The sequence below is a fragment of the Onychostruthus taczanowskii genome, unplaced genomic scaffold (genome assembly GCF_017590055.1).
Source record: "Onychostruthus taczanowskii isolate IOZ18803 unplaced genomic scaffold, ASM1759005v1 scaffold7, whole genome shotgun sequence".
Lineage (NCBI taxonomy): Eukaryota > Metazoa > Chordata > Aves > Passeriformes > Passeridae > Onychostruthus > Onychostruthus taczanowskii.
In genome coordinates this window covers 6,163,241-6,190,254 of record NW_024504786.1, presented here as the reverse complement: position 1 = coordinate 6,190,254, position 27,014 = coordinate 6,163,241, and the positions used below count along the sequence as shown (strand labels likewise).

General features: G+C 41.8%; 1 protein-coding gene across 1 annotated transcript in view; it reads right to left on the bottom strand.

Moving 5' to 3' along the window:
• The window catches only part of AGBL4 (AGBL carboxypeptidase 4), an 880,299-nt gene that overhangs the window by 162,095 nt on the left and 691,190 nt on the right, over positions 1–27,014 (bottom strand). The window contains exon 8 of the mRNA XM_041421668.1: positions 18,532–18,646. Within this exon, the coding sequence (XP_041277602.1) occupies positions 18,532–18,646 (115 nt within the window). The remainder of the gene's footprint in view (positions 1–18,531; positions 18,647–27,014) is intronic.

Sequence of the window (27,014 nt, the reverse complement as noted above, 5' to 3'; positions counted from 1 at the left end):
CAGGACCTAAATCACTAAAATAGCAAAAGGTGTCAGAACCTGAGGGTTCTCAAATCCTCCCTCCCTCTTTTAGAGTTAAATAAAAAATAAAAGACCTTTGTTACCCTATGTGACTTCTGTGCTACTTATGTCACTTCCTAGGAAGAAACAGCCACTGTCTTACTGATCTTGGCTGAACTTCAAAGATACAGAAAAGTTAATTGGATGAAATGAGGCTTCCGAAGAAAAACTTTGCATGAAAAGCTCTTCAACCAAAGATTTACATGCAATCCAAGGAGCCACAATATAGAGTGGCAGCAGCGCTATTAATGTTGTAGAGGAATGCATAATGCTTGGGAGAAAACTTTCCTTTGCTCTTTTTCCTCCAAAATGTTTTATTCTTTTCCTTTTCCCCTGCCCCACCTTCAATTTAAAGGTATATAAAATAAGAAATGTAAAGAAAGCTAATGAAGGTAATATGGAACATTAAACCAAAGATTATTTTTTAATATGACCACATTATCTGCCCCTGAAAAAGGATAAAGTAAATGTTGTTCCATTTTTATTTCTTGTTATAACACTACTCTGACAAAAGTGAGTATAATTATTGCGCCTGAAGCTTTGTATCATTCTTCCCATAAGTGTTCTATTTCTCCTTCATGTGGGTTTGTACTGAAGGAAGCCCTGGTCAGCAGAGTGCCAAGAACTGCACAATACAATTACCTTTTGGGGAGTAGAGCACACTCCTGGAGGAGATTTGTAGACAGTTAAGCAGAACTGGACCAGAAAACTAGACTTCAAGTGGCCCAGAAAATTGTGATGAACTTCAGAATATCCACATACTATAAAAAGTCGGGGGAGACCCTCTTTTTATCTAAGCTGACTTTTTAAAACAATGGAGCAATTGATACCAACAAACTTTTACAGTCTCCCTGATAAGGGAGGAAAAAGTTTGGTCTCCACCTGCAGTCCCCATGAGGTGACAGTCTGCTGTTTGCACCGGCAGCTTGTTTCCCCATTTGAAACATTTACTTTCCTACATGAAAGCCAAATATTTTTGCCATCTCCTCCTCTGCTAAAGTTGTCATCACCTGCCTCGCCCTTCTGATTGAACATGGACATGATGATGGTGTCACCTTCCTGCATTAAACAAAATTATCCCCTTTATCTTGTTCTACAAGATATGTTTTCCAGTCCTCAGGCAGATCTTTGCATCTCTTTCTCACATCCCAATTTTAAATGTCCAAAAGCAGAGCCAGTGCAACAGGGTTTATTGTCTAGGTGGGAGCCCAGTGGCCCCAACAAGTTGTTCCAGCATCTGAGTGCAGTCCTCAGTGCTCAGGAGGGTGTCACATAAATAAAAGGTATCTAATGTTCACTCCACTCTGTATTTCCACATCAAATGGTGGCACACACAGCAGTGGCAGTGGCACATCAGGCAGGGACAAGAAACCAGTACACAAATCACCCCAACACAGACTAACGAGTGAGCAGAGAGAGAAAGCCCCTCTCCTCCTCAGCCACACCCAGAGCAGAATTCAGCTCCCACACTCTGGCTCTGCTCATGCCCAGAGTATCAAATGCCATTATGGATCTGCTCCTCACAGTCATTCCCAAAACTCTCTTGAATCTGTCTCCTCTCAAGCCAAGGATTGCCACAGGAGTTCTCACTAATGGCAATCTTGGTGTGTGGATGACAGACACCACGTCCTGTCTGCCAGCCATAGGGTACCAAAATCTTAATTTCTTGTTAGCAGATTCTCTCCATGAAAATTTGCTGGAATAAAGGGGAATTAGGCACAAGTTAACTTTAAAAATATGTCCCAGAGTAGCTGCAGTCCAGGTACTCAAATTAAAGCAAGTGTCATTGCTTGAAAGGTAATTGAAATGCCAAAATCAGTATGAGAATTTGTGCTAAGTCCTCTCTCAGGACTACACCAAGGCTCGTGATTCAATTAGGTATTACAGCACTAAAGCCAGACCTTCACTCCTAATCTCTGGGCAAAGGATTCAGTATTTTAGAGATAAAAAAAAGCAAATGACAGCACTTTCTTCCTCCTTTTCAGGTCTATATTCTAAAGGCCTGTTCTGCAGCTTTTTTGTGAGATTAGAAGACTGTGACTCCCACAGACTGTAGTTACAGAGGTGTGTTATAAGGCAAATGCCCATCACAATAAACCACCTCTGAAAGTTTTTGGTTTTTTTTTTTTTAATTTCTTATATTAATTCAGGGTAAAACAAGTTCTAAAAACAACTCAGTTTGTTGATCTTTTAGGACAACTAGAAAGAGTCTCCAGTACAGCCTGAAAATATGCAGCTGTTACATTCTTGTTATTTACAGATCTAAGAATTTCTTGTAGACACCCTGGATCTTACTTGCTATAGCATCATGTCCAGAAACACAATCTCATGTAGAACTACATCCATGTGCTGAAGAAGAATTACAGAGCTAGTTATAGAATCCTGACCTTACCAGAAAGCTTAATTTTTGGATTTTTTAAATTGATAATCTGCATAAAAGTCCTATTTAGCAAACAGTGTTTTAAAAAAGGGAACAATCTTAAACTATATATGCCAAATATTTCTTTTTTTTTTTTTATTTTAACAAACAGCTCTAGAAACCCATGTTTCCGTTATATTCTTGGTAGAATTGTAACAGTCTCAAGAGAAAATAGGGAAAAAAAAAAAAAAAAAAGAGAGGGGGAGAGAGTACAGCAAGGCATAATTGCATCCTGCAGCTGAACACACTTCTCGAAATTCCATTCCCTATGTTCTGTGTGTCCTGAGGTGCCCCATCCGGCCCCAAACCAGATCCCCAGCTAACAGGACAGAGGCAGCTGCTCTGGTCCCAACACTGGTGCACTGATGCCCGCAGGCAATCCCTTGGGAAATTCTACTTGCAGCTGGTTTACACCCACTCGTCCTCTTAGGCTCACTCATGCAAAGGAACAAAATCCAGTGACAGGGGCTGTGGGAGATGGGAAATGCCAAACAGGCCACCAATAAATGTGCATCTGAATGGAAACAAGCTGTAAGGCTGCAATCAGAAGAGGAAACATCATCCATCTAAAAATCCACTTGCCCCTCTATTTCATTTATAGGACAAATACCTCTAGAGCTTTTCCATGGCACCAGTGAGGTGCCACACACTAAATTCCAAAGCCAAACATTTCAAGACTATTTCACTCTCTGATTTGAGAGGTTCTATAAAGGATCTGGAATATTAAAAGTTACTAAACAATCTTCATCTGGACTCCAGAAGCCTTTGAGATATATCAGGCTCAGCAAACTAAACTTCAGCACTTGAGGACTATAAATTGCTAATGAAAACCACAAACTCCCAAATCCAGGGCAGACCTAAGGCTTTCCTCAAGAGCAGAGCCGGAGGTACAGCCAGGTACCTGAGCCACATCCAGCTCCAGCAGGATGCAGTCACAAAGACACAGGAGCTTGGGAAGAGCACAGAACTGATGTCCAGACTCCATCTTCCCTGAGGTGTTCTGAAAGTACTGATTTAAGAGACGTGGACTGGTATAAAACAAAGCTCTTACTACCAGCCAGTTATATTAAAGCAATTCCAACCACGTAAATGACCACTTGGCATTTTTACTGTATTTCGTCACTGGCACTAATTCTAATTTGCAAGGTAACTTCTTCAGCTATACAGTATGATAAACACTTATAGAGAAAGAAATTTAGGTGGTCGCTTTAGTTAAGATGACCAAATGCAAAATATTCTGTTCTTGACAGAACTCAGTACTAATCTTCACCTTCACCACTGGTGAAAGTCACATTGAGACCATTTAAAATCTCAGAGTTTAATACAATTTATGCCCTCAGATGTAGCAAAATACTTTACTGTTTCCAAGACTAGAGAAAAAAGATGTGGACTATCTGAGAGACCCATTATTAAGGATTCTTAGCTCACAACAGCACTCAACCATGGCCTGTATCCAGCTTAAATACTTGTTCCAAATTCCACGTAACAGCCTTTTATTTTACAGGTTGGAGATTGTATCTTTATGATAATAATGAAAAAAAAAATCTATTTTTCATGTTTGACCTTAAATAAAGCACCATATCTATAATGAACTGGTCACCAAGGAACAGGCAGGTACAAACTATTTCTGTTCATGCCAGCAATGGTCAAATGGTCAAAGCTGACTTTCATCCTGCTTCTGCAGACCTGGAACCTCTGTAGGGCTTACACAGCTTCAGCCTGACAGCTTCTGCTTAAGGCAGGTGTTCAGGGAGGCATCAGCAAAGTTAAATGGATTTTCTGAGGAAGTACAACATTTTATTTTGTGATGTTTCTTCCTCACCCTATTAAGCTTACATGATAGCAAACCACAAACCCCCTCTGCATGGCAAAGTTGAAAGAAAAAGCCTCTAGCTTCCATTGATTCTAATGGAATTTGTCATTTGAAAGGAAGAAATTCTCTCCAGAACTTATAGAATACTTCAATTAGATGGAATGACTTCGTTTGTAGACACTATGTCAAATTTTTCCAGTCAAACAGCCCTTTAACTCTAAAAAACACCAAGAAATCATTTGGTGTATGGGCTTATTGCAAAAGAAAACTATGAGCACTACACAATAGTTTGAAAATCATACATTTTCAATCCAAAAAGAGGTTACTGTGATCATCTTTTCTGATCTACCATTCACACACAAAGACCTTTTTTGAAGCCATTCTCATTCACAAATAAATGAACCACCCCACCAAAAAAAAAAAAAAAAACAGAAAAAAAAAACCCCAAACCAATAAAAAAATAAGAAAACAAACAAAACCCCAAACAGATATTTTAAGAAAATATTTTTATTTTTATTTCAAACAAAAACAGTCCATCAGGAAAAACATACCATGTCCTCCTAAAGACTTGAATCTTACTTTCTTGAGAAGCTGTGTCAAGACATTCAGCTCTGTCATTCCCACCCCTATTATTGTGAAAAGTACCCTTCCTGTTACTCCATGTTTATGTTCCTTATGTACGTACTCAAATCATACACCAGTGGGTCCCCACATATCGGCCCCAGATCATCCATTCTCTGCTAAACTAAACAAAGCTCCAGGACTGCCTTGTCATAGAACAGTTTTTCCAAAACTATTCTTGACGGTCTTTAGAACAGGTCAAACCTGTGCCAAACACAGCTGTTTACACATCAATGCACTTGTCTAACTGGCTTTTGGAAAGCTGAATTTCTCAACATTCTGGGTGGCAAGTAACTATTTGAGATAGATCCAAGAAACACAGAGGAAAACTGAAGGATGAAATAGACTCAAACCGCCAGGATTCAAAGAAATAGTATTTTTTCATACATGAATCAGAAATAAAAATCTGATGTAGATTCATTGTTCAAAATATTTTGATTTTCTGATCAAGCAAGCTGTGGTTGTCTCCTTCTCCAGCTTCCAGATTAAAAAAAAAAACCTCACTCCTTGACTCAGTTCTTCTAAGGTAGCAGTCATTTGACTTCCATGGGAATTTATGAATCCCCGGCTGTGTTGTTACTGTTAACAAGAGCTGACAGTTAAATGCATTTCATTAACAGAAACTAGAATGAGAATGACAAAACTTTAGCAGATCAGATCTGTAATTGAAAAGGTGACCAATGTAAGGAGAAAGAACTGTCTGCCAGGATTGCGCTCGCCTCGCCCCCACACTGACAACCGCGTTATCTCCTGCTTGTGGCCTGTCGCTCTCCTACACAAGATAGTTATGGAGATGTCAGGAACAAACCCAGGCCAGCATCAGCTCTCCCTGAACATCAAGAGCTGGAACAAAAGTAAATCCTACTGGAAGAATTAAAACCAAAGGTTTTTCCCAGCTGAAAATGTACAGAAGATTAGCAAAAGCACAGCAGAAAGTAAAGGAGGGTGACAGGCAGTTTGTTAATTGATTCTTTTCAGACTTGGAAGAGCAGGCAGAAGACCCAAGGACAACTGCTGGGGTATAAAACTTGCTGGGGGTGCTTTTGTGGGATATATATTCTCACTGTGCAGCTTCCTCACTAGCAAGCACTGCCAAAAGATTGACTGGGCCTTGAACATCTGTGGATTTTCAAAACCTACTGAACAAACCTATCTCCAGATGCACAAAACGACAATTTAATCCAGATGTAAAACAATGGGTAGAACCATTACACTGCTCAGCTGCAGCAGAATAACAGCAATCCTGGCGCTAGAATGTACTTGATGATTGAACTGGGAGCTGAGTAGAGCTCCACAGATTTGCCCAAGGAGCAAAGAAGAGAACATCTGAAAGTAATTTATTCTGAAGAAACACACCTTTTGGGTCAACCATCCTTTTCAAATGTATTTTGTCACTGAAAGCTCCTTCTCTGGGTTCACCAAATTTAGTAGTCCTACTCTCAGTTGATATATGAAGGTTATTCAGCCTGATTGTGTAGTTTGCTATTGTGTTCCATTCCACCAACCGGAGGGGGGAAAAGGAAACGTGAAAGTGGAAAAAATCCTACCACTATTCATCCTATTATATTTAGTGCTCTGTCTTCCCCTGCTGTAACAGCTTGCTTGATTGCCTTGTCCCCCTGCTGTGCCATACTCTTTTAGCTCTGAAAGCACTTGGGAAAGTGAGGATCACTTATGATATATCATACAGCACCTAGCAGGACAAGATCATGGCTTCTGGTCAGCACAGCAGTGTCAAGGCATTATTGACCACCTCAACATTCAGGCTTCCTTGCTGATCCACTTCTATTCAAACTAATGTACAGAATTTGTTATTAATAATACAAAATACAACCTGTCTGAGAGGCTTTGGCCACTTCTGTGACATCCTTCTTTCAGTTCTTGGGAATCCCAAAGACACAACCTTACTGTAAGCCCTTTCCATGATGCACCTCACTCACTGCTTTGCAGAGAATCAAATCACAGCTCAGCCTACTCTATGAGCATGTTTTCTTGTAAACAAGAAAAACATGTTCTTTCACTCAGCTGTTACTTGGAGAACCAAAGGCAAGGCCCCTGCATCCTTTTTTATTCCCTGGCCATAATGTAGAGGCACCAAAGAGGGGTCAGGCTTTTCCAAGATCCAAAAGAGCTGGCAGAGTCCCAGGATAAATGCTACATTTGGTGTTGGGAAGCTCCAGTTGTTTCCCCAGCATTTGGATGTCTGAATTGCAGTGATAAAGGGAGGGGGCAGCTAAACCCACCCCCATCCACCACAGCAGCATTCCCGTGTTTTTAGAAATCCAGCTGTTCTCTGCAAACTGACAGGATTTACTGTTCCTACTTTGGTTAAAGAAACAGACAAAACTCCCCTTCCCCATCCATTATCATTGTCTAATCTCTCCAGCACGTCAGCTCCGTGGCTGTGGCAGTGAGGAGAGGCAGAGCAGCATTAGCAGCATTAGCATTCCAGGCACGGGCAGACACGAGGCAGCAGGTTTATGATCTGTGCAGCCCGAGATCAGCACCACTCTCCCCCCAGCAGCTGGGTAACACTGAGGAGATGCATGTGAAGGTGTCTTCAGGAACGTCCATCCTTCCCAGCCTGGGAGGGGACAAGAAGCCACAATCCCTGTCCCACTCACACAGGCAGACCCGCAACGTTTTTGTGGCCAGAAACTGCAGGTCCAGAAATCCCACATCCCTTTTCTGATCCCAGCTCCTCCATGCTGGCAGAGAGCTCTTCCTCCAGCTCCTAGGCACCAACCAGGCAAGGCCATCAGCTGTCACATCTCCCTCCTCCCAGCCTGACACCCCCCTCCTCTGCCTGGCGCCAGAGGCAGCAGGGAAGTAATCTGCTCTGAGATTAATTGCTCCCTCTGCCAGGTCAGCACAGCTATGATGGCTTCTGCATTTATAGGGAGCAGAGAGAAAAGGGGTTTGTGGGCAGTTTTTTGCCATGCGTAAATAATGGGGTATAACAGTTGCATGGAAAGCTCGTTTCCAGCTTCTTACACCAAAAAGCCCCTTTTTTATTAAGTGGACATGCCAAGTCACTCAATTTATTACCAAATAGTGTAAATAATTGTTTGCTGCTGTTAGGAAATAATAATCCTAAAAACGAGATCATGTGGGCATGGCTGCTTTTGAACACACCAAAACCCATCCAAGAAATCACTGGCTGCCACTGTATTTCATTACCAAGACCCCCAGAATCCTGCAAAACAGCCACCTACAATTTATGCTCTGGATTCAGAATTGCTTTATGTCAATCCCAAGCTGCCATGAAAAAGGGATCCCTCTCTGCTCATTCCTCTCTTCTGTCTGGGTCCCACTTTTCTGGCTGCACTGGGACACAAGTGAGAACTGTTTTGTCAGGTTGGTTTTCTGTGGAATCAGTATTTTTCTAGCTCACAGCACTGCCACACAAGCACCAGTCTTAGCAAAAAGGAGATGGCAGGGATGCACAGCCAGGGGGGAAAACAGAGCTGAACTGCCCCTCTGGGTACCCAGAACACATTTTCCTGAGCTCAAAGCAGCTGTGGAACAGCAGTCTCCCATCTCTCCGTGCTTCAGCAGAAAAGGGATGTGTACTAGTAGCTAAATAAAGTTTCCTTTACAACATAAATTTTCAAATCAGCACCAGGACTAGTTTTCAAGAGCTCTATGCCTTCCAAGATCCTTAAACTCAATATTTAAACGTGTTTCTTTTGGGACACCTTCCTTATGAGAATTAAGCCAAGCAAAATGGTTTCTTCTCGAAACAGAAAATGAAACATCCCAACTCTGAAACACTTAGAGGTGCTTCATGAGACATTCTCAAATAACACAGAGATTACAGTGTCTGGGAGTTAATGTGCTGACCAAGACATGTGAGTGGGAGCTTTGGGCAGGTGTCTGCCTCTACACTCCTCAGAAGGGATGCACATCCTCAAATTCTTTAATCTTGTTTTATTAATACAATATTGGTTTAGATAACGAATGCTTATTATTTAGCTTTGTCTCAGGATTGTTTTGACATTACATGACACTGCCCTTAGGACTAATATTATAAATTAAACAGCAAGCTGCCATCATTTTAAGTGCCGCAATTTTAAAAATAAAAAAAAAATAAGAGAACAGCTGTCACCCAGGAAAAGAAAACAACAAAAGTGGAACCTAAACAAACATTCCCTTAGGCTGCTATTTTTTTCCTAATAGCTTGGATTGGTATTTCCCCCTCCCTACCCACACAGCAGCAGTTGGAATACAAAGACTGGACTTTGCTAGTGCCAGTTGATAATTTTTTTCCCAATTTAGAGTATTGAACCCTTCCTTTGTATAGCATTATAACTCTATTATATGTAATTATGACTGCAAGGAAAGAGGCTCTAGCAGAGATCATGGGAGTGACCAGTAGTTGCTGGTGATCTCGTGTAAATAGGTACAACTTCAAAAAATTCCAGGATGTCTGTCCAGAAAGGTCTTCAGGAAAAGTTAATCCCTGTCCAGCCTGCCCTGGCAGCTGGTGAGTCTGTGTGGGTGAACAGATGTTGCTGAAATGGGACAGTGGAAGCGAGAAACGATTGAGAAAGATTCTGAGATGCTGCCTGGAGTGGAAGAGTCTGAAAATGGGATACACACAAATCACAAGCTGGGCCTTCCTGTGTTCACAGACTGCAGGCAAAACACCTTCCTCACTCTCCCTCTTTAGGCTGTTCACTCAAAAGGGACTGCATGTGCTCTCATGAAGGCAGAATTTGACCTCTAATTGGTAATTTCTAGAGTTAAGGAAAAAATTCCCCCTCTTGACTTGCAGTTTCCATTTTTCACTTAATTGTTGCCAAGACAATCCCTGCTGGCACAAACAAGCACTGGAGTGTAACCTGTAAAGCTAAAACACAGTAATAGTCTGGTTCTGCTCCATGCACCAGCTGAGAGGGGTCTCAGTTCTCTGAGAGTCACAGAATCATAGAATAGTTCAGGCTGGAAGGGACAATTAAAGGCTGTCTAGTCCAACTGCCCTGCAAAGAGCAGAGAGATCTGTAACTGGACCAGATTGCTCAGAACTCATCCAACCTGGCTTTGGAAGTTTTCAGGGACAAGGCTTTTACCACTTCTTTGGGCAACCTGTGCCTCTGTTTCAGCACCCCCATCCTAAACATTTTTTTCATTATATGTAGTCTGAATCTCCTTTCCTTTATTTTAGAACCATTACCAGTTGTTTTGTTTTGTTGCTACAGACCCTGCTAAAAAGCCTGTCCCCATCTTTTTGCAAGCCCCCTTGAGGTATAGAAAGGCAGCAATAAGGTCTCCCTGGAGCCTTCTCCAGGAATTCAGGAAGTACTGCCAAGTACTACAGTGAAGTGTACTCCTCACCAGGAGTCAGGACAGAGAAATCTCTTCCAAAGTGACTCCTGAAGATGGGATAGAATGCAGGAGTCTACTTATGGAACAACCCAACTCAATAACCAGAGCACAAGGACAGCTTGAATCGCTGTTTATAGCCTCAGCTCTGTGGGCATCCTCAGGGATGGATGCAGCTCCTTCTTAGCAGGAGAACAGAGGGCTGGAATGGGGCCCAACCTCATCAACACTTCAGGGTCTGCCATGTGCTCCCACGTGTGTGGGGAACTCCTGATGCTGCTGGCAAGGCAAGCACAGCTCCAAGCCAGCAGGGTTCCCACGGAGCTGCCCAGCTGCTCTGGCCTCATGCAAGGAGCCACACCTTTCTTTTGGGCCTACAGCTCTGCCAGAGAGGGGAAAACAAATAGGGAAAGGGCAGGAGGGGGAGAAAGCCCAGGGAGAACCAACACGCTCCTGAGCCACAGCGCTCATTACAAGCGCCACTCCTGGGCGCCTCCCTTTGCTCAGCAAAGCCAGAGCAGCACAAACCTGGTTTGGGGGAAGGGAGGGGACAAAACAGGAATTGGAGTGGGGATTGTCCCCACTGGTGACACCTGCACCTTATCACAGCTCGTCTCCTCTTGGGAGAAGCACCCAAAGGACCTCTCTGCTGCCCTTTGCCACTGCACTGACACTCCCCTCTGTCAAGGCAAAAGCAAAACAAAGATCCACAGAAGTTTGCTAAGAGAAGTTTACGAAGTCGTTCACATAATTAAAAAAATATATATATCCCCAAATAAAACACAATTGCAAGGCAGTCAACCCAAAGAAAAAAAAATCACAGGAGAATTCAGTCCTTTGTTTGCTGCTATGAACAGAACTAAGAGCTCCAACCACCAGAGATACAAGCCAGATTTATAGAGGAAATTAAAAAAAGAGAAGAAAGCCAAATATGTTTAGTCACTTAACTGAAAGTAAATCTAAGAAACCCAGATGGGATTATTCAGGCCTAAGATCAGCTATTCAGGAGACAAAAAAAAAAGAAACAAATATTTCAACCAAACTGACTTTAACACCCCTGTTAATTACAAATACATTCTGGAAGATAAAGATATGCAAAAGAAATGAAGTCAGTGAAGGTCAAGAATAGGCTCCTACAACAGCTTACAGACATAAATGGCACTTAGGTACAAAACTTTGATTCACTTGGCTGGGATTCATGAGCTGGGTGCTTATTCTCTGCATAATGGCTCAGAGGTAATAATCACAAATGGTGCTATTTAAATGGAAAATAAATAGCCCTGTCTCTTTAAGGACATCATGTCTCATTCTCAATGGAATAGTGGCAGCTATAAAAAAAGCTATGATTTCAGTATTTCTTGTAATGACTTCTCTCCCCGCTCGTCTAAAAATAAAAGGCTACTCTGTAGCTCCAGATCAATCTAACTAAAAGAGAAGAATTCGCTTACAAAAACAAAATAGCAGCTCTGACACTAGTTAGGTATTCATCACATGTGGAAATGGCCCATAATGCTGCCTTCAAACCTTTCCAACAAGTTGTATTAAATTAGGTTGGGTTGGGATTTTTTTTTCCTTGCACCAAAAGCAAAATAAATATAGCTTTATTTAATGCTACTAAAACGTTCAGATTCAACTGGAACCCCAAGGCATGTGGCTTTGTTGTTAAAGCACATATACTGACTCTATTGATTGGTGCAGTCCTCTGTGCAAGAGAATTTGTCACATCAATAGCAACTGAAAAATACTCAGGAGCTGTAATATGGTTTAAATGAGCAGTTACCACATCAATATAAAGAGCATTTCAACAGCAATAGATAGGAACCCTTTTGCAAACCTAGCATTTGTTTTAAGATAAAGGTTGACAACATTTTTTTTGGTTTTTTTTTTTTTTTTTACAAGGGAGATTTTTTTAAGTAATGGTGAGCAAAGCAGCGAGCCCTGTAGCTGTCCTGTGGTGGCAGAACTCTCTGGGCAATAAAAGCCATGATGGACAGAACACTTCCAGATGGGAAAGGAATAGCAATGCCACGAGCCAGGTGGGTGAAAGGGTCACAGATAACTCTGCTCTTCCCTGGGCTTTTCCATTGCTGCTGCCCAGAGCACACCTGGGTCACAGCTGTGCCTCCACCCCTGAATTTGCTTCCCAGAGCCCCAGCCTGGCACAACACGTGAGCTGGGACATGCTGGATGTGGGCGGGACAGAAGAGAAGATTCCTTACCCATCCTCAATGCCAAGCAAGAGTTGGGGAAGGAGAAAGCTTCTGCCATGCCTCTCCTCCAGCCTCCTGGGAGAAGGTGAATCACGAAATGGCCATTCCCAGCTGATATCAGATCTAGGTGGGCTCAGAGAGAGACTCACTGGCCTCAATAACATGCAATTTAAAATAAAAAGTCAGGCAAGGTGAAGGTAATACAGGGAGCATCCTGCACTATGGCTGCATTAGTGCATCCTGGGCTTGTGGGGTCTGGCACACAGAGCTGGGCTCCCAGACCCAAGGCATGCAGCCTCTGCTTTGCTCACAACTGAATTGGAAAAAAAATATAAATAGTAAATGCATGGCAAGGAATGAACCTCCATTTCAAGGGCTTGAGAAATCCCTGTTTTTCACTAATGAGAAACAGTTCTGTGTTATCCAAAGAGGGAGCACACTTTTCCTGACTGTGTGTTTATGGAGTACAATCCTCTCTTAGCCACATCCCTCCTTCCCTGGGGTTAAAGTGCAAGGGACATTCTTGTCATTCAGGCAAAAATCCAGCTAAGGGAAGATGAGAAGTGGCATGTGCTGCAAGTTTTGAGCAAGATGAGAAATTTCACACTATCCTGATATCTTCTGGGTAACTGCTTATTTTATGATGACTAATAGGCAATTACTATGGTAATACTGCAATACAACATGTGTGAGGTTTGGAAATGAGAAATTATAGGTAACTACTTTGGACTCATTTCTATGGTAACAAAAAGTAATTGTCATTAAATACCAGTTATATTGCTGCTCTACCTGGTAATTATAGATTTTTTTTATCCCCAGTAACATAAATAAAACCAATAAATTTATTCAAAAGGTCCACAATTGTTTACTTATACATTGCTATATGGAATACACAATGACAAACACCTAATTAGGAAAAATAAACTCCATTGAGAGCTTCATCTTGTCATCTGAGATGGATACTCTGTTTTTCAATTTAAGGAAATTCATGAATTTCACATCTATTAAATGAAGTTAAGGGGGAAAAAGAAAAATCTTGTCTGCCAGAAAAATAGGTGAAAAATAATGATAGTCTGCATGTGTACAGCTCTGTCTTACAACTGAATAAGTGATAGCAAAAACCACCTGACATATCCAGTCCCCCCAAAAGGGACAGAAATAATAAAATAATTTGCATAAAGTCTACATGTGCCTTTACTGTTAAAAACCCTTTATGAATTACATGTGAACATGAATTTTTTACTATTTCTTCAGTCACAGAAATAAAGTCCAGAAAAACATGTTCAGGATAAATCTGAACTATTTCACCTGATCCAAAGCCTAGTTTTCTGATTATATTTCAGATCTTTCAAAAGGAGCGTTTAGAAAAGGTCAGTTGTTAAACAAACCTTGCCATTAACAAACAAAAAAAAGTAAGATTGTCCTTTATAAAATGCTGGTATGAATTATTTAAAATGTTTCTCAAGCCTTCCTTTTTTTTTTTTTTTTTTTTTTGCTAAATTAGACTACCTTCTACAAACGATTTAAGTCTTTATAAAACTACATTTCTGAGACAAAGATATACTATTTGCTAAAAACATGAAATCCTAACACAGCTTTCATATGGACACTGACACTGTTTATGGTGAATTTGGTTTTCCAGCCTGGGTAGGGCTGGTCTCCTTTCTGTCCACCAAATTAGTCTGTTAACTCCTTACAGAAACAAGAGGTAAGGTTCAAAAATATTGTTGCTGACAGTGAAATGAGACAGGATTGGAATCAGTGTGTGCCCTCTCCTCCCCATTCACACAAATTCTTGCAGTCCCAACAATCTGACTGGAAGGATACAGCATTGGTGGGATTTCAGCACATTTCAGCTAATTCATGGCTGTGATTTACTGAGGGCTGATACTGTCACAGCTCGCCCAGAGAAGGAGCACAGAAAAGGAAAGGGAACACTCACTGGGGCATGCGACAGAGCCTTCAGAGAGCGGTCAGGATATTTCATCTGCCTTGCCCTGGCATTTCTGGGGTACCTCAGTGAAGAGCTTCCCAGCCTGAGCAACACATCCCTTTTGGTGCCAGTGTGGGATTTTGCCTCTGAAAGGTGAGGCTGACAAATTGGAACTAATCTGAGACAGTGTGGTACAGTCATCTCGCCTGCAGGGACACATTTCAGCATTCAGCTGCAGAATGCCAGCTTAAGAACAAGCTCTTGATAAAGGAAAGTTCAGGCCAAGCCTGGGGATGTACGACTTTTAAATCAAGAACACTTTTTTTTCCTCCCCTTAGTCTACCCCCTCCTCCCTGGGGATGGCAATATGATAATGCTGTACTGCAAATACAGGGAGAAAAGTTGAGAAATCTCTCTTCACTGCACTAGTTTTCCTTTATTTCCTAAAGCTGTTTCACAGTTTAATCCATCAGAGAGGGTGAGATTAGTGCTATGGAGAAACTCACAAATATTTTTATTTTTGTGCCACGTTTTTTTAAAACTAAAGCTAAAGTTCAAGTCATGCACTACCCTCAGCAAAAGGAGTATTTCTATTCAGGTGAGAGCTAAGGACAAGTTGCCAGCTAGAAATGCGGGAAAATTATGCTGAAGACTCTCTTTTAGCTGGGTCAAACAATGGCATCTTCCTGGTCAATTTAATTAACAAGCCCATGCAGCATAACTTCATCCATACACTGTAACTTCAAAGCCAGTTACACTTAGAAGTGTAGTGATACCAGGCTTTAAAGACTTCAAGGAAAGGGAGAAGCCTGTCTTCCTGTTCTGGGAAAGACTCTGCATCCTTGGCCACAGCAAACAGCAGGTACCTGTTATTATTCTGCATTTCAGGAGGAGCTGGGTATAATCATGCAGCAAGAAAAGGACTTGGAGGGTGATTTTTTCCACTGAAAAAAGTGTTTAAAAAACAAAACCAAACAAAGCCTACAAACCTTTTGTTCCAATTGTGTATAGACTTTCTACGCATTCTGAATTAAAGGAGCTGCTTAATCTGCCCTGCACATCCCACAAGGATGTCTTGTCTTTTCATTCCTAATTTTATAGGAATAAAAATTCTTAAACTCTTGCATAAACTTGAATAAATCAGTAAAGTCTAGCATCCCATTTCCATGCATCCTGATACACTGAGCTCTGACATCCATTTCCATGACCATTTCTTTTAGAGCCACCTGAATATACATGCAACACATAAACAGCTTTCCTCACAGGTGAGTCTGTGCTTTATAGTTGCAGTCCCAAACTCACTTGTTGCTGGTGATGAAAATTTCACCACATCCAAGTCAGAGTCACAACCCCTTTTGTCTGTTCTCTCGAGAATGAGCAATGGTTTGTGGATAACAGGCAATTCTTGGTGACATGGTTGCAAATGTGGCTTAAACTCCTAAACCTCAGTTCACAACAACAAAGGAAGGAGGATTTTGGATGAGAGCACAGGACTCACACCCTCAGTCAGTCCTGCATCCCCAAAAATGGCAATGAAGAAAATCTCCCCAGATTAGCTGCTACCGTATCACTCTGGCTTGGTGAGTGGTTTCTTCCTGTCCTGGTGCCAGGAGAACAAGTCCATCCCATCCCATCCCTTCTCCCAGAGCTACCGACACTCTCAGCCTCCTCATGGTGCCCACTGTGCCTGACATTCCAGAGGACAGCCAAGTGCATCCAACAGTGCACTTTGCCAGTTGTGCAAGGCTGTGCACTGGTGGGGTAAAAGAAAATCCTCTCCCACACTGGCAGGAGATCAACTTACAAACTCAAGCATGAGGTTTAATTACCCATTTCATTATCTTAGCTTGCATAGTCTGAATGTGAACCTCCAATGAACCAAAGAAATAGTCACCAGCTGCTGCTTTGAGAAGGAGGGAGATAACAGGAAGAAGTTCAAATGCCTAAAACTGCTCTTGTTGCATGTGGCACCCCTGTTTGCAAAAGCAGGGGGTTATCCCCAGCCAACAGATCTGTGTTAGACCCCACTATGTGGAAAATTCTCAAAGTCCTATTTATGTGCTAATCTGAACAAAGACCAAAAGAGATGAAGCAGAGTTATCTAGCCTATCACTGAGAAACCTCAGAGTTAAATTTTCAAATGCAAGCAAGTGATCCTTAGAGATTTTTTTAGACATTCATCCAGTAAATTCAAGTAAATAAATTGTGATGTGCTTGTGGATTTTGTATGAGCAGGAAATAAAGTGTCTGCTGCAAATTATTCACTCAGCACTAGTTAACTGCAATGCTGGCACATTACTAGCCTTTTTAATATTCTTCTCAAGATAACAGGTAGCATTTTGCTTATTATCCTCATTTTTAACTTATTAGTTACATTAGGCCATTTGTAAATACAGTGAAGAATTGCAAGAAAATCAAATGTTTTTTTTCAACTAGCTCATTAAAATTCTCTTTAGTTCAGGAGGGCTGAAAATCCTGCATATCATGGAAAGTGAAACCAAGAGTACACCATCAAGCTCAGCAATTCCAAATTAATTCACATGCCCTTTCTCACTACCTGGCTTCCCAAAAGGCTTTTCAAGTTCTGAGCCATATGAATGCCTATAAAAAGCTGCATGTCTCTGAAAAGCTATAAATAAAAGAGCAGGGGAAAAACCCTACAGGGCAAGTGAACTTAGGGGGAAAACAAAAGCTGCTTAATTGCAACTGGAGTTTGCTTGTGTGCAAGGAACCTGGAAGAAAGGAAAGTGATGTAGCACCAGACTCTAGAGCCATTTTGGGGCTTTTTTCCTGTATAGTGACAGATCCTGATAAATTCCTGGTGCTGTCTGATGCCACCACTGTAGTATCACTGTCTGATTTGGGATTTGCCAAGAGCTGGGTGAATATCACTGCAGCTGGAAGGACACCACCTGGTCTGTGAAGTTTCACTCAGAACACCCAGAACCACTGTGGAAATCACCCCCACAACTCCCTGCTGCTTCAGCTTAGCAATGAACAAAGAAAAGGAGGGATAAGGAGCACAGATCACAGGATCACAAATGCTGGAAAAGACCTCTAAAACCACAGAGTCCAGCCATTAGCCCAGCACTGCTAATCCATGTCCCTAAGCACCACACCCACACATTTTTTTATCACTTCCAGGGACAGTGATTCCGCCACTGCCTTGGGCAGCCTGTTCCAATGCCTGACCACCCTTTCAGTAAAGATTTTTTTTGCTAATACTTAATCTAAAACTCCCCTGGCAGAACTTGAGGCTGTTTCCTCAATAAAGAGTTGCCAGCAGCCCCATTTTCTGCACCTTCTATCTTCCTCCTCAGTGGTCTCCTCACCCATGCAATAACCCAGCCTTATTCTGCTTAGCAAGGCAATACTTAATTATTTCAAAGCTCAAGGTAGCCTGGCTACAAAGTGAATTGTGTTATTTAGTCTTGCACTGTAAGCAAAACCACATGCAGTATATTTCATTTCTCAGGGGCTTCTCCAGAGAACTGTGTGGTACATGTAATTGCCCCCACAAACAAATCATCAGCTAATCAACTGCTTTTCATTATCACCTCCAGCAGCACATTTATTTTGTAAATAAATGCATTAAGAGCAAACAATTTTAGGGAAAACAAAAGATTATCTGAATACGATCTCAACAGAGGAGGTGGTAAAGTAGTAATTCAAATACTGAAATGGAGCAAAATTAGCATAGGGTGGAATGATTATTCCATTCCATGTATTCCTATCTATTACAGTACAATAACAGAGTGAAATCTGTGACTTTAATGGATGATCTGGGTAGTTTAAGGGAGCTGTGATTGACTGACACATTTACATAGAGGCTGATGAGCAGCATAATGAGTGCATTTATGAAACACAGCTAAGGTCTAACTCTAAGCTGACATTAACTCCTACGCTTGGGGGAGGCCTGTAGAGCAGATACCCTGCTGTCTTGGAGAGTTGCTCTCTACCTCCTGAAACAAACAAATTCCCTATTTACCCCTTTCCTAGGTAGGAATTTCAGGAAGCACATGGCCATGTGAGAATCTCCAGTTGAAGAGGAATGAATTGAAACAAGCCATATAAGATGCAATGACAAAACAGTGCAAGGTGTACAAGGCAAATATAACAATATTAGGTTCATTCCCCACCTGTACCATACCTGTAATTTCCTAGGTAAACTCCATCAGGATTGAGCATGGGGGCAATCTTGAATACTAGGTGGTCTCTCAGTACTTTTGCAATTGGATGGTGGCTCACGAGGAAATCAATTATACCTGAGAAAAAAAAATTAAAAAGAGTTTGAAGAGGGATGTCTGTGACATCAATGATTTCCAGATATCTACTTGAAATTTCACATATAAAAGATTAGAATGATGATTCCTCCTGGCACTGCTCCTGCTTCCAACAGAACAAACCACTTGCAATCACATAGCACCTGCCACCTGCTTAAAAGTCCAAGAACTTTAAGGAGAGAAACCTGAATCTGTCCTCATAATGCAAGTACACCACAGCTGCATAACCAGAGAGTGTCAAGTTTCCACAGAGGGAGAAGTTACTGCTCATCAGCTAAGCCACCAGAACAAAATCTTTCTGCTCGTAAAGGAGAAATGAAGATACCCCTCACACCAGCCTGCACAGAGTTCATCTTGTGAGTGGAAATTTGTTGAGATGAGCCATCTCAAATCCGTTTCAGCATACACCCAGACCTAGCCATGACATATGCACACAGATTTTAGATCACCTGCACGTGTGAAGAGGAGTAAAATGCCTCACAAAAATTGGGAGAGTTGCATAATATGTGCACTGGGCACAGGAATATTGTGCCAGTGGTGGACTGGAATTTATGAGGTCATATTCTTCACTTTTTCTACACTCATAAAAACCAAGAGTAACTCCACCTCCTCAGCTCCTTTAGTGTGGAACCCAGGCAAGTGATGGAGAAGCAGATCCTAAATGCCCTTCCTTTGAGCATCTCCCAGCACCAGAGCCTGCAGGAGCTCCTTCCTCTTGGCCTCGTCATTGCCTCAGGCCAGGGCTGGTGCTGGGGCAGGAGATGGGAATCTGGCAGTTAAATTCACTGCTCATCCCTCCCTCCACTGAGTTGGTACTGACAGAAATAGCTTCCAGGGAATTAATGTCGAGATAAATTGAGTTCCTGTGTAATCTCAGGACACCCACAGATAGGTCATGACAATTTGCTATTTATTGTAAGGTCCATCCTGTGAAGCAGGAACCATTTACTGAATTTCCCCAGAATAAATCAATCACTACGGTCTAGTAACAGGATAAAATTAAGCAGAGAAAAATTAAGGCTGCTCATCAGTAAAATTTCAGTAATGGTGAGCTCTATTAGAGTGTGGAATTGTCTCTCCAGGGTAAGAGTGGAATCCCATCATCAGAAACATTTAACACTGGACAGGGTAAAGCCTCAGGGAATAGCTATAACAAGCAATAATTCAGCATAGAAGGGATGGCCTGGGCTAACTGGCTGACTTCAGACCTGATTTTTTTGTGGTTCAGTCAAAGTATGAAAAAAGCCTCTAAACCCCATGTTTGTGCCAGGTTAAACACATTTGTTTATAGCTTGGCTGAAACATGCATTAAAGATGAAACTAAAATCTCACATTCTTCATGACTCCTTTGTTCAGCTAATTTCTTAAGGCCTACTTTGTATTTCAAATACCAGAAAGTCTGAAGCTAGGCTGCTGTTGGAATGAATTCTAATTTTCTGAGGCACATGGAGAAAAATGAGGCTTCTGAAATGTCTGAGATGATCAAGGTCTAGTTGACTCTAAACATCAGCAATTTTTTCATGTCTCAGTGACTAATCCTGAAGAGGAGAGAGGAACTTTCCGTAACCAGGTCCTGCACTCGAGAAGAAACTAAACCTGAATTCTGAGGCAAATTAGCATATACATAATTATATTTCTCAGGAAATGTTCCTACAATTACCTCCTCTCGATGAAGGAAACTGAACATTGATCTGCTTTTTGGCTGGAGTTGTGACTTTTGTTCATTATCCAGCAGCAAGAACACGAAGGAACGACGGGGACACAGTTGGATCCTGAATAACCAGATTTCCTAACTGTATGCAAACACAAAAAGCTTAGCTATGTTAAACTGCTGCTCTGACTGTTTCCTGGCAGTGTGTGAAACATAATCCACAGTACTCACACCTGGAGGGCTCAAAATCACTTAAAGGGAAACAACCCCTCACTTAGTCTTTGGTTTCTCAAGACCCTGTGCTGGTTTTAGTTTTGAAGAGCTTGCAGCTTGACTCAACTAGACTCAAACATCACATCATTTGTGTTTTCTGAAACACTTGAAGGAGTTATTCAGAAATCAGTGTGTCCAGAACAAGTTTTATCCCAGGTTAGATAAGGCTCTTCAAGTGGAAATAAAACCAGCACAAATATCGCATTGTGTGCATTGTGAATCATTCAGCAAAGGCCCTGGCAGCACAGCAGGCAGGCACATCCACATCTCCTCAGGCAGCAGGGAGGACTGGGAATACCTCAGGAGCAACAGGACTGCTTTTCTTTCAGGAGGTGACACAAGAGCCCAGACTCTCAGGGCTCTGCTGTGGCTGTCACGGTGCCAGTGGAGAGGCTTGTCCAGGCTCTGCTCATTCCCCCTGGTACTGCTGCAGCCTCGCTCACAGAGTTTGGCAGCAGCATCTTGGCAGCTGGAAGCTGCAGTTCTCAGCTTCAGCAGGCAGTTACTATTCCCCAGGAAGGAACATGCAGTGGTGTGGAAGGCTGCACATGAACATGCAGTGGGAGAGGGTCTGCTGTGCCTGATTCCTGCTGCGCCCACCTAAAGGGTCTTGGGCACCCAGAGCTTGGTGTCAAACATGACCCAGCATCTCCCCAGGCACCCCGATCTGCTCGGGCTGCTGCAGCCAAGTTACCCATCAAAAGGAGATTTACTTGATTCTCTTACTTAGCAGACAGTCAGTTAAGCCTGAAGAAGCCTTACCCCATTGTGAAAATACCAAGGAAAAGCTAAAAAAAGCTCACAGAATTCTAACCTGGAAGAGGCAGTTCTAAGGAGCATGAGACAAAAACATACATTTAGATATACAAACCTCACCCTAAAATTATTGTAAGTATCCAAATAATCAATACAACTAGGAAATAGCTTTGTCTTCCAGAGGAACCCAAAAGTTCTGGACTGTCTGAATAGTTGGGATCTATAATGTTTAAAATAAAAAGACAGATATCAGAGTATTAAACAAAAAATACCATTGCCAAGAACTTGGTCCTCCTGTTAATAAATCAATACAAACTAAATTTTACAGCTCCTGTAATCAGCAAGAGACATATCAGTGTATCTCATTAGGCCAGGGTTAAGAATTTGGCAGCAACCAAAGCCCATTTAATATCATTTACTTCAAGGCAGACATGGCAATACAACAGATGCCCTAATTTATTTGTTGATCTTTGTATTAAAATAACAGTTTGCTGGTAAACAGGAAGGGTAATGATGCCAGTCACCCTTGTTAGTGGCTAATAATTGCTTAAATTGTCCACTAATTGACCTGTGGTACTGTTGAAGCACTGGATCGTGTTGCAGGGCATGAAGTAAACAGGGCCACTGTAATGTTGCTTTAGAGAATGACTTCTGGAAATAGAACTACTTATTGCCATAAATTTTCTTTTCACAGATGAGCAGATTAATTGGTCTGCCAATTAGTCTGCTATTAAAGAAAAAAAGGGCTGCCCACAGATTGGTTGGATCTTCGAACTGTAGCCCCAGTTTGGGTCAAAGGAAATAATCCAATCTGAACCAGTCACGTCAGCTATGAAAATTAAGACAAGCATTATTTAAAAACAAAACCTCTGTGGCTGGAGATCAAGGAAAACAGCCAAATCATGAAATATTAACTCTTCAAGAGACTTCAAAATGAAATAGAGAATGTGATGGAATGGGTCTATTGAGGCACATTACAGTGTGGAAAAGTTCTCCAATTAGAAGAAGCCAAACAATATGGATTATTTTCCTCTCAAGCTTTCTGGAAAGCAATTAAAATCTTTATATTTCAAATAATAATGTGCAATTATAGATGCTGCCTGGAACTAGAACAGCTCAGAAATCAGCATTCAGCCATGAAACTAGAAGAGGCTTATTCATAGTCCACTAAAAATCCACCAAAGTCTTTACATTAGCTTCAAGGAGATTTTCATAGTTGCAAGCAAAAGGGAAGAAAAAATTGAAAACAAAGAAAATGGAAAACAATACTCACAACTGCAAGGATTAGAGACACAACCATATTGACTTAAAAATGTTAGACTGTTAAAAAACTGGATTTCTTGGTAAACGCAGTTTCACTAAACTGCATTAAATCTGGACCAAAACCCTTCTACTCTGAGTCACTTCCTTATCATTATTCTTTCTCAAGGCTGCATGCACTTCTTCAAATTTCTCCTGCCTTCTGCAGCTCAGCACCTCTCACCTGCTCCAATGTTAGTTCCTGTGACATCTTTCTGCCCAGCTCAAATTGTCTGCTGGTTCTTCTCAAGCAAGTTAATCATTCACTGCTCCATAACATGTCATTTCCACTGTTCTGTCATGACATTTCCTCAACCAACCTCCTTAAACTCTGTTTAAACTTCCTGCTGGCTCTAACATGACCTCTCCACATTTGCTCCTTCCAAAGAAAAGCCAGCCTTATCCCCTGCTTTTTCCATTACTCCATCCTTTCACCCTCAGTCTGACAATATATTTAATTGTGCAACTATATAATACATTTGCCCTGCTCCTATTAGTGAAAATCTAATCAGCACAGATCCTAATGCAATATGGCAACTGCTAATGCAAACATACCCTGCACTGTATCTAGTATATGTCAAGAAAGAAGTGATTTATGTTTTCAGACCCATTTCCTAATTCTGAGTAGCTGCTGGTACCCTTCAGTCAGCTCACCCCAGCCTGCAGGTTAAAGAGAATGTGACAATTGGGCTCTAACAGCCATGGGATCTATTCACTGGAAAATAAATGTAAAGGAGTCCCAAATGCTTATGCTCATATGAAACCATTGAAATGTACTGTTAAAGGAGACTGAATCCAATGTGAGTGACACTACAGTTATGTTTCAGTGGAGAGTAAGAAAGCAAAAATGTGGGGTTGGGGTTTTTGGAGAGGTTTTTTAAATGTTATAGTGAAAAAAAAAAAAAAGGTGATAATGGTCAAGCAGTTACAATATCCTGTCTCAAAAAAACAAGTACAATACACAGAGTAAATGACAGCAAGCCAGCACTGTGCCTCCATTTGGCTGAGAAATGTTTCTGCTGCAGCAACAGGGTCCTCAACTGTTCAGCCTTTGCTGGGTGTCATGGCACTGCAGGAAAAAAAACACCAACCAAAACAAAAAACCAAAACATGAAAAAGACAGATGGACTCTCTTCTCCACCCCAGCATGGTGGGAAAGGTGTCACACTCACACTGAACCCTGCCCAGCGCAGGTCACAGCAATGCTGTGCCAGGGTGGGCTCCAGAGAACACACAGCTGCTCCATCAGTGCAGCTCCCAGCAGAGCCCAACAGGCAGAAATGGTCCAAAAATGCCTTATTCTGAAGGGCTTCAATATTCAGCACAACACAAGAACAAAAATAAAAGCATGTGAAGCGTGATAAACGAGCAGAGCTGACTCATAGTGAGGTTACTGACATGATCTCACATCATGCTGCCACCAAAATTATTCCTACAAAAGATCATCACAGAGGGGTCCATATGCACAAGACCATCACAGATGCTGACTCTGCCTCTCCTTACAGTTCTGCTCCTCCCCCTAATGTGGAAAAACAGATTGACAAACTCAAATGTGTTTTGTCTGTAGTATTTCACACTTTTTTAGAAACACGTTTCTTGGACAGGGGCAGGGGTGAAGAAGGGTGATGCTAACATCAATCCAGAAAGAATCTATAGATTTTGAATGATTTATTAATAGGTTGCTTTATCTTTCCAAAGGCCCCTTTGGAATCCATGGCAAAACCAAGGTTTATTTCATCAAAATTGTAAAAGCTAATAGGGCTGGTGCAGAAGCACTGCAAAACTAGAACAGGCACCTGCTTATGGTGTTAGGTGAAGGAAAATTTGATGTCTGAATTATGTCACCAGTTTCCACATGCCCAAACTAGTGTACATCTGCATGCATATGCCTCTCTCTCAGTAGTTTCTGCAACTGAGACTGGGGAGATCCAGAGAAGTTTCTCTGAGAAGTCTGTTTCTCCTCTCTGGCCATCCTCGGCACACCTGGGTGCTAGGCGAGGGAGGGCAGGAGTGCTCACTCTCAGAGGGATGCAGCACCCTGAAATATTAACTCTTCAAGCAGAAGACCTGAGTGAGCATCCCTCAGACCCCGCTTTTCAGTCAGACTCTTCTCCTGCTTTCTCTGCTGATGTTCAGACTTGATTTAGACTTCCCCCAGGAAAGGCTCAGAGGGGGCCTGCACAGGCCTGAAGGTGGCCCATGATGAAAAACAATCTAGGTTTTTGAAAATGCAGAGAAGTGAACAATTTTCCCCAGTGGTTCCTGTGGACAGGAAGGTCTCAAGGGAGACAACAACTAAACAACAATTGCCCATGGCAAAACACATCAGAGCCAACCAAGGCAGGTGGGACAGCTCTAGGAAGGACATTTCTGTTACATTTTTTCTGAAGGGTACAGAAAGAAAAAGGAGCATCTCTTGATTCTCTTGGAGTATCAAACCTTTTGATCACACAGCAATTTGTCCCCAGCTAGACAGGTAAATATTTCAGTGCTAAGTAAGATCTTGTTGCATGAGTTTGGTTGGTCAAAAGCAGCCCAGAAAAAGTCTGTAGGTTCCCATGGTCATTTTGTTTGTTTTTTAAAACCTGCAACCATAATTGCTATTATATAAAAAACAACCTAAAAAACCAACCAACAGTTAGTACTGGTACACTGTGCACAGAGCCCCACTTCACCTATTTTAAAAGAAATTTTAATCAACCTGAGACAGAAAAGTTGCACACCTAAGGATCCAGCTGCAATAAGCAGATTGATTAGAAACACATCAAGCTATATTATGGCATGTTTGTTCTTTTATTTACCATTTAGTCTCTCATCTATTCTCTGCTGTAACTCTTGGTCTCTTCAAAACACAGGATTAAAAGCAAAGGAAATCTCAAATAATGGGATAAAATGAATGTGCAGGAAATGAATGGGTGAATTAGATTACAGCAGATGAAACACTGAGGTCTCAAATGCAAAATGCAGGGAGTTTATTTAATTTGTTACTCTTTTAAAATGAAAATATGCTCACTGACTTGAATTAGTAATTTTCCTGTTCTAAGATATGTTAGGCCATTACAGCTAGGCCTGTTTCCAGAGCAGAGAAATAAATGGAAAACAGCCAGCCTCCCAGGGAACGCAGTCCTCACTGCATTTTGCCAACCTAGTGGAACAGTGCTAATGTCAGCTCCAGAGAAAACCATGCTTCTGCTGGAGGGGCTGCCTGCAAAGGAATTGAGAATGACTGGCAACAAATACTTCAAATGGCAGAGCAAGGCACTGTGGATTTTCTCCAATTTTAATGTGCATGGTAAGCACAGACAGTAATTGATTTAAAGAAGATTTTAAAAACCCATCATTCCTGATCATTCTCTCCCTCCCTCCTCCAGTTAGCCCAGGGTTTCACAAAGAATTAATCTGGAATTTGGTGTGGCTGGAGCACAAATCCATGGGAAGCAATGGGAACAACAGTCTGGAACCTCCCAGCTGGGTTCTGTCAGTATGAGAGAGAAAATGCTCTGCCAGTTGCTGACCCAAGTCAGGGCATCCCAGCCAACACCTCCATCCCTCCAGGTTTCCAGATTTCTTCTTTTGCATGTAATGATCTACCTGAGGGGACTGAAGTGTCTGGTGGAGGACCACAAGTGTGTGACAGCCCTCTGCAAGCACATCAGCAGATCACAGGGCGTGGGGACAGTGAGTGCCCTGTGCTGCTGCATCACAGCTCTGTGATAACTCTGACCACCCTGCACCCAAACATTCCAACTGCTTTCCAGAATTTCATAGTCATAAAAATCCTTCTCACACCATTGTAAGGATACAGGAGACATTTCTGCCACCACAGCCTCAAATGACATTTGGCATCTATGCGGATTGCACTTCAATGAAGATTTGGGAAAACTGTGCCATAGTAAAACACTCTGGGACTTGTAGGTAAGGAAATGGACCATATGACACCACGAGGCAGACCCTGTTTGCCATTTTAATGTGTCTGATAATTGGACAGGACTGACTAGTATGGAAACCTTAAAATTTATTATGGATATTCCACGTAAAGGAGGCACATTTACACCACTGCCTTTCACGTGCACTATCCTACTATTTTTGAGAGACTTCTACATTTAGACCATGCAAACAAGACCTCAGAACACCAAAGAGTTACAGACCCTGACACTCCAGATGCATTTCAAACAGGGAGAATACACAGTGAAATGGATGTGACTGAAATAATCAGTCACAAATCAGCAGTCTACAAGTACAATCAGTTCAGTGTAGAAAGTTGCTAAGTGATGAGTGTTTGGGATTTCCTATGTATTTTTATGAGCTGTTGCTCTTTCCTCAAAAAAAGATTCACATCTGCTTTGAAGGATATGTGGCTGCTGGTGCTTG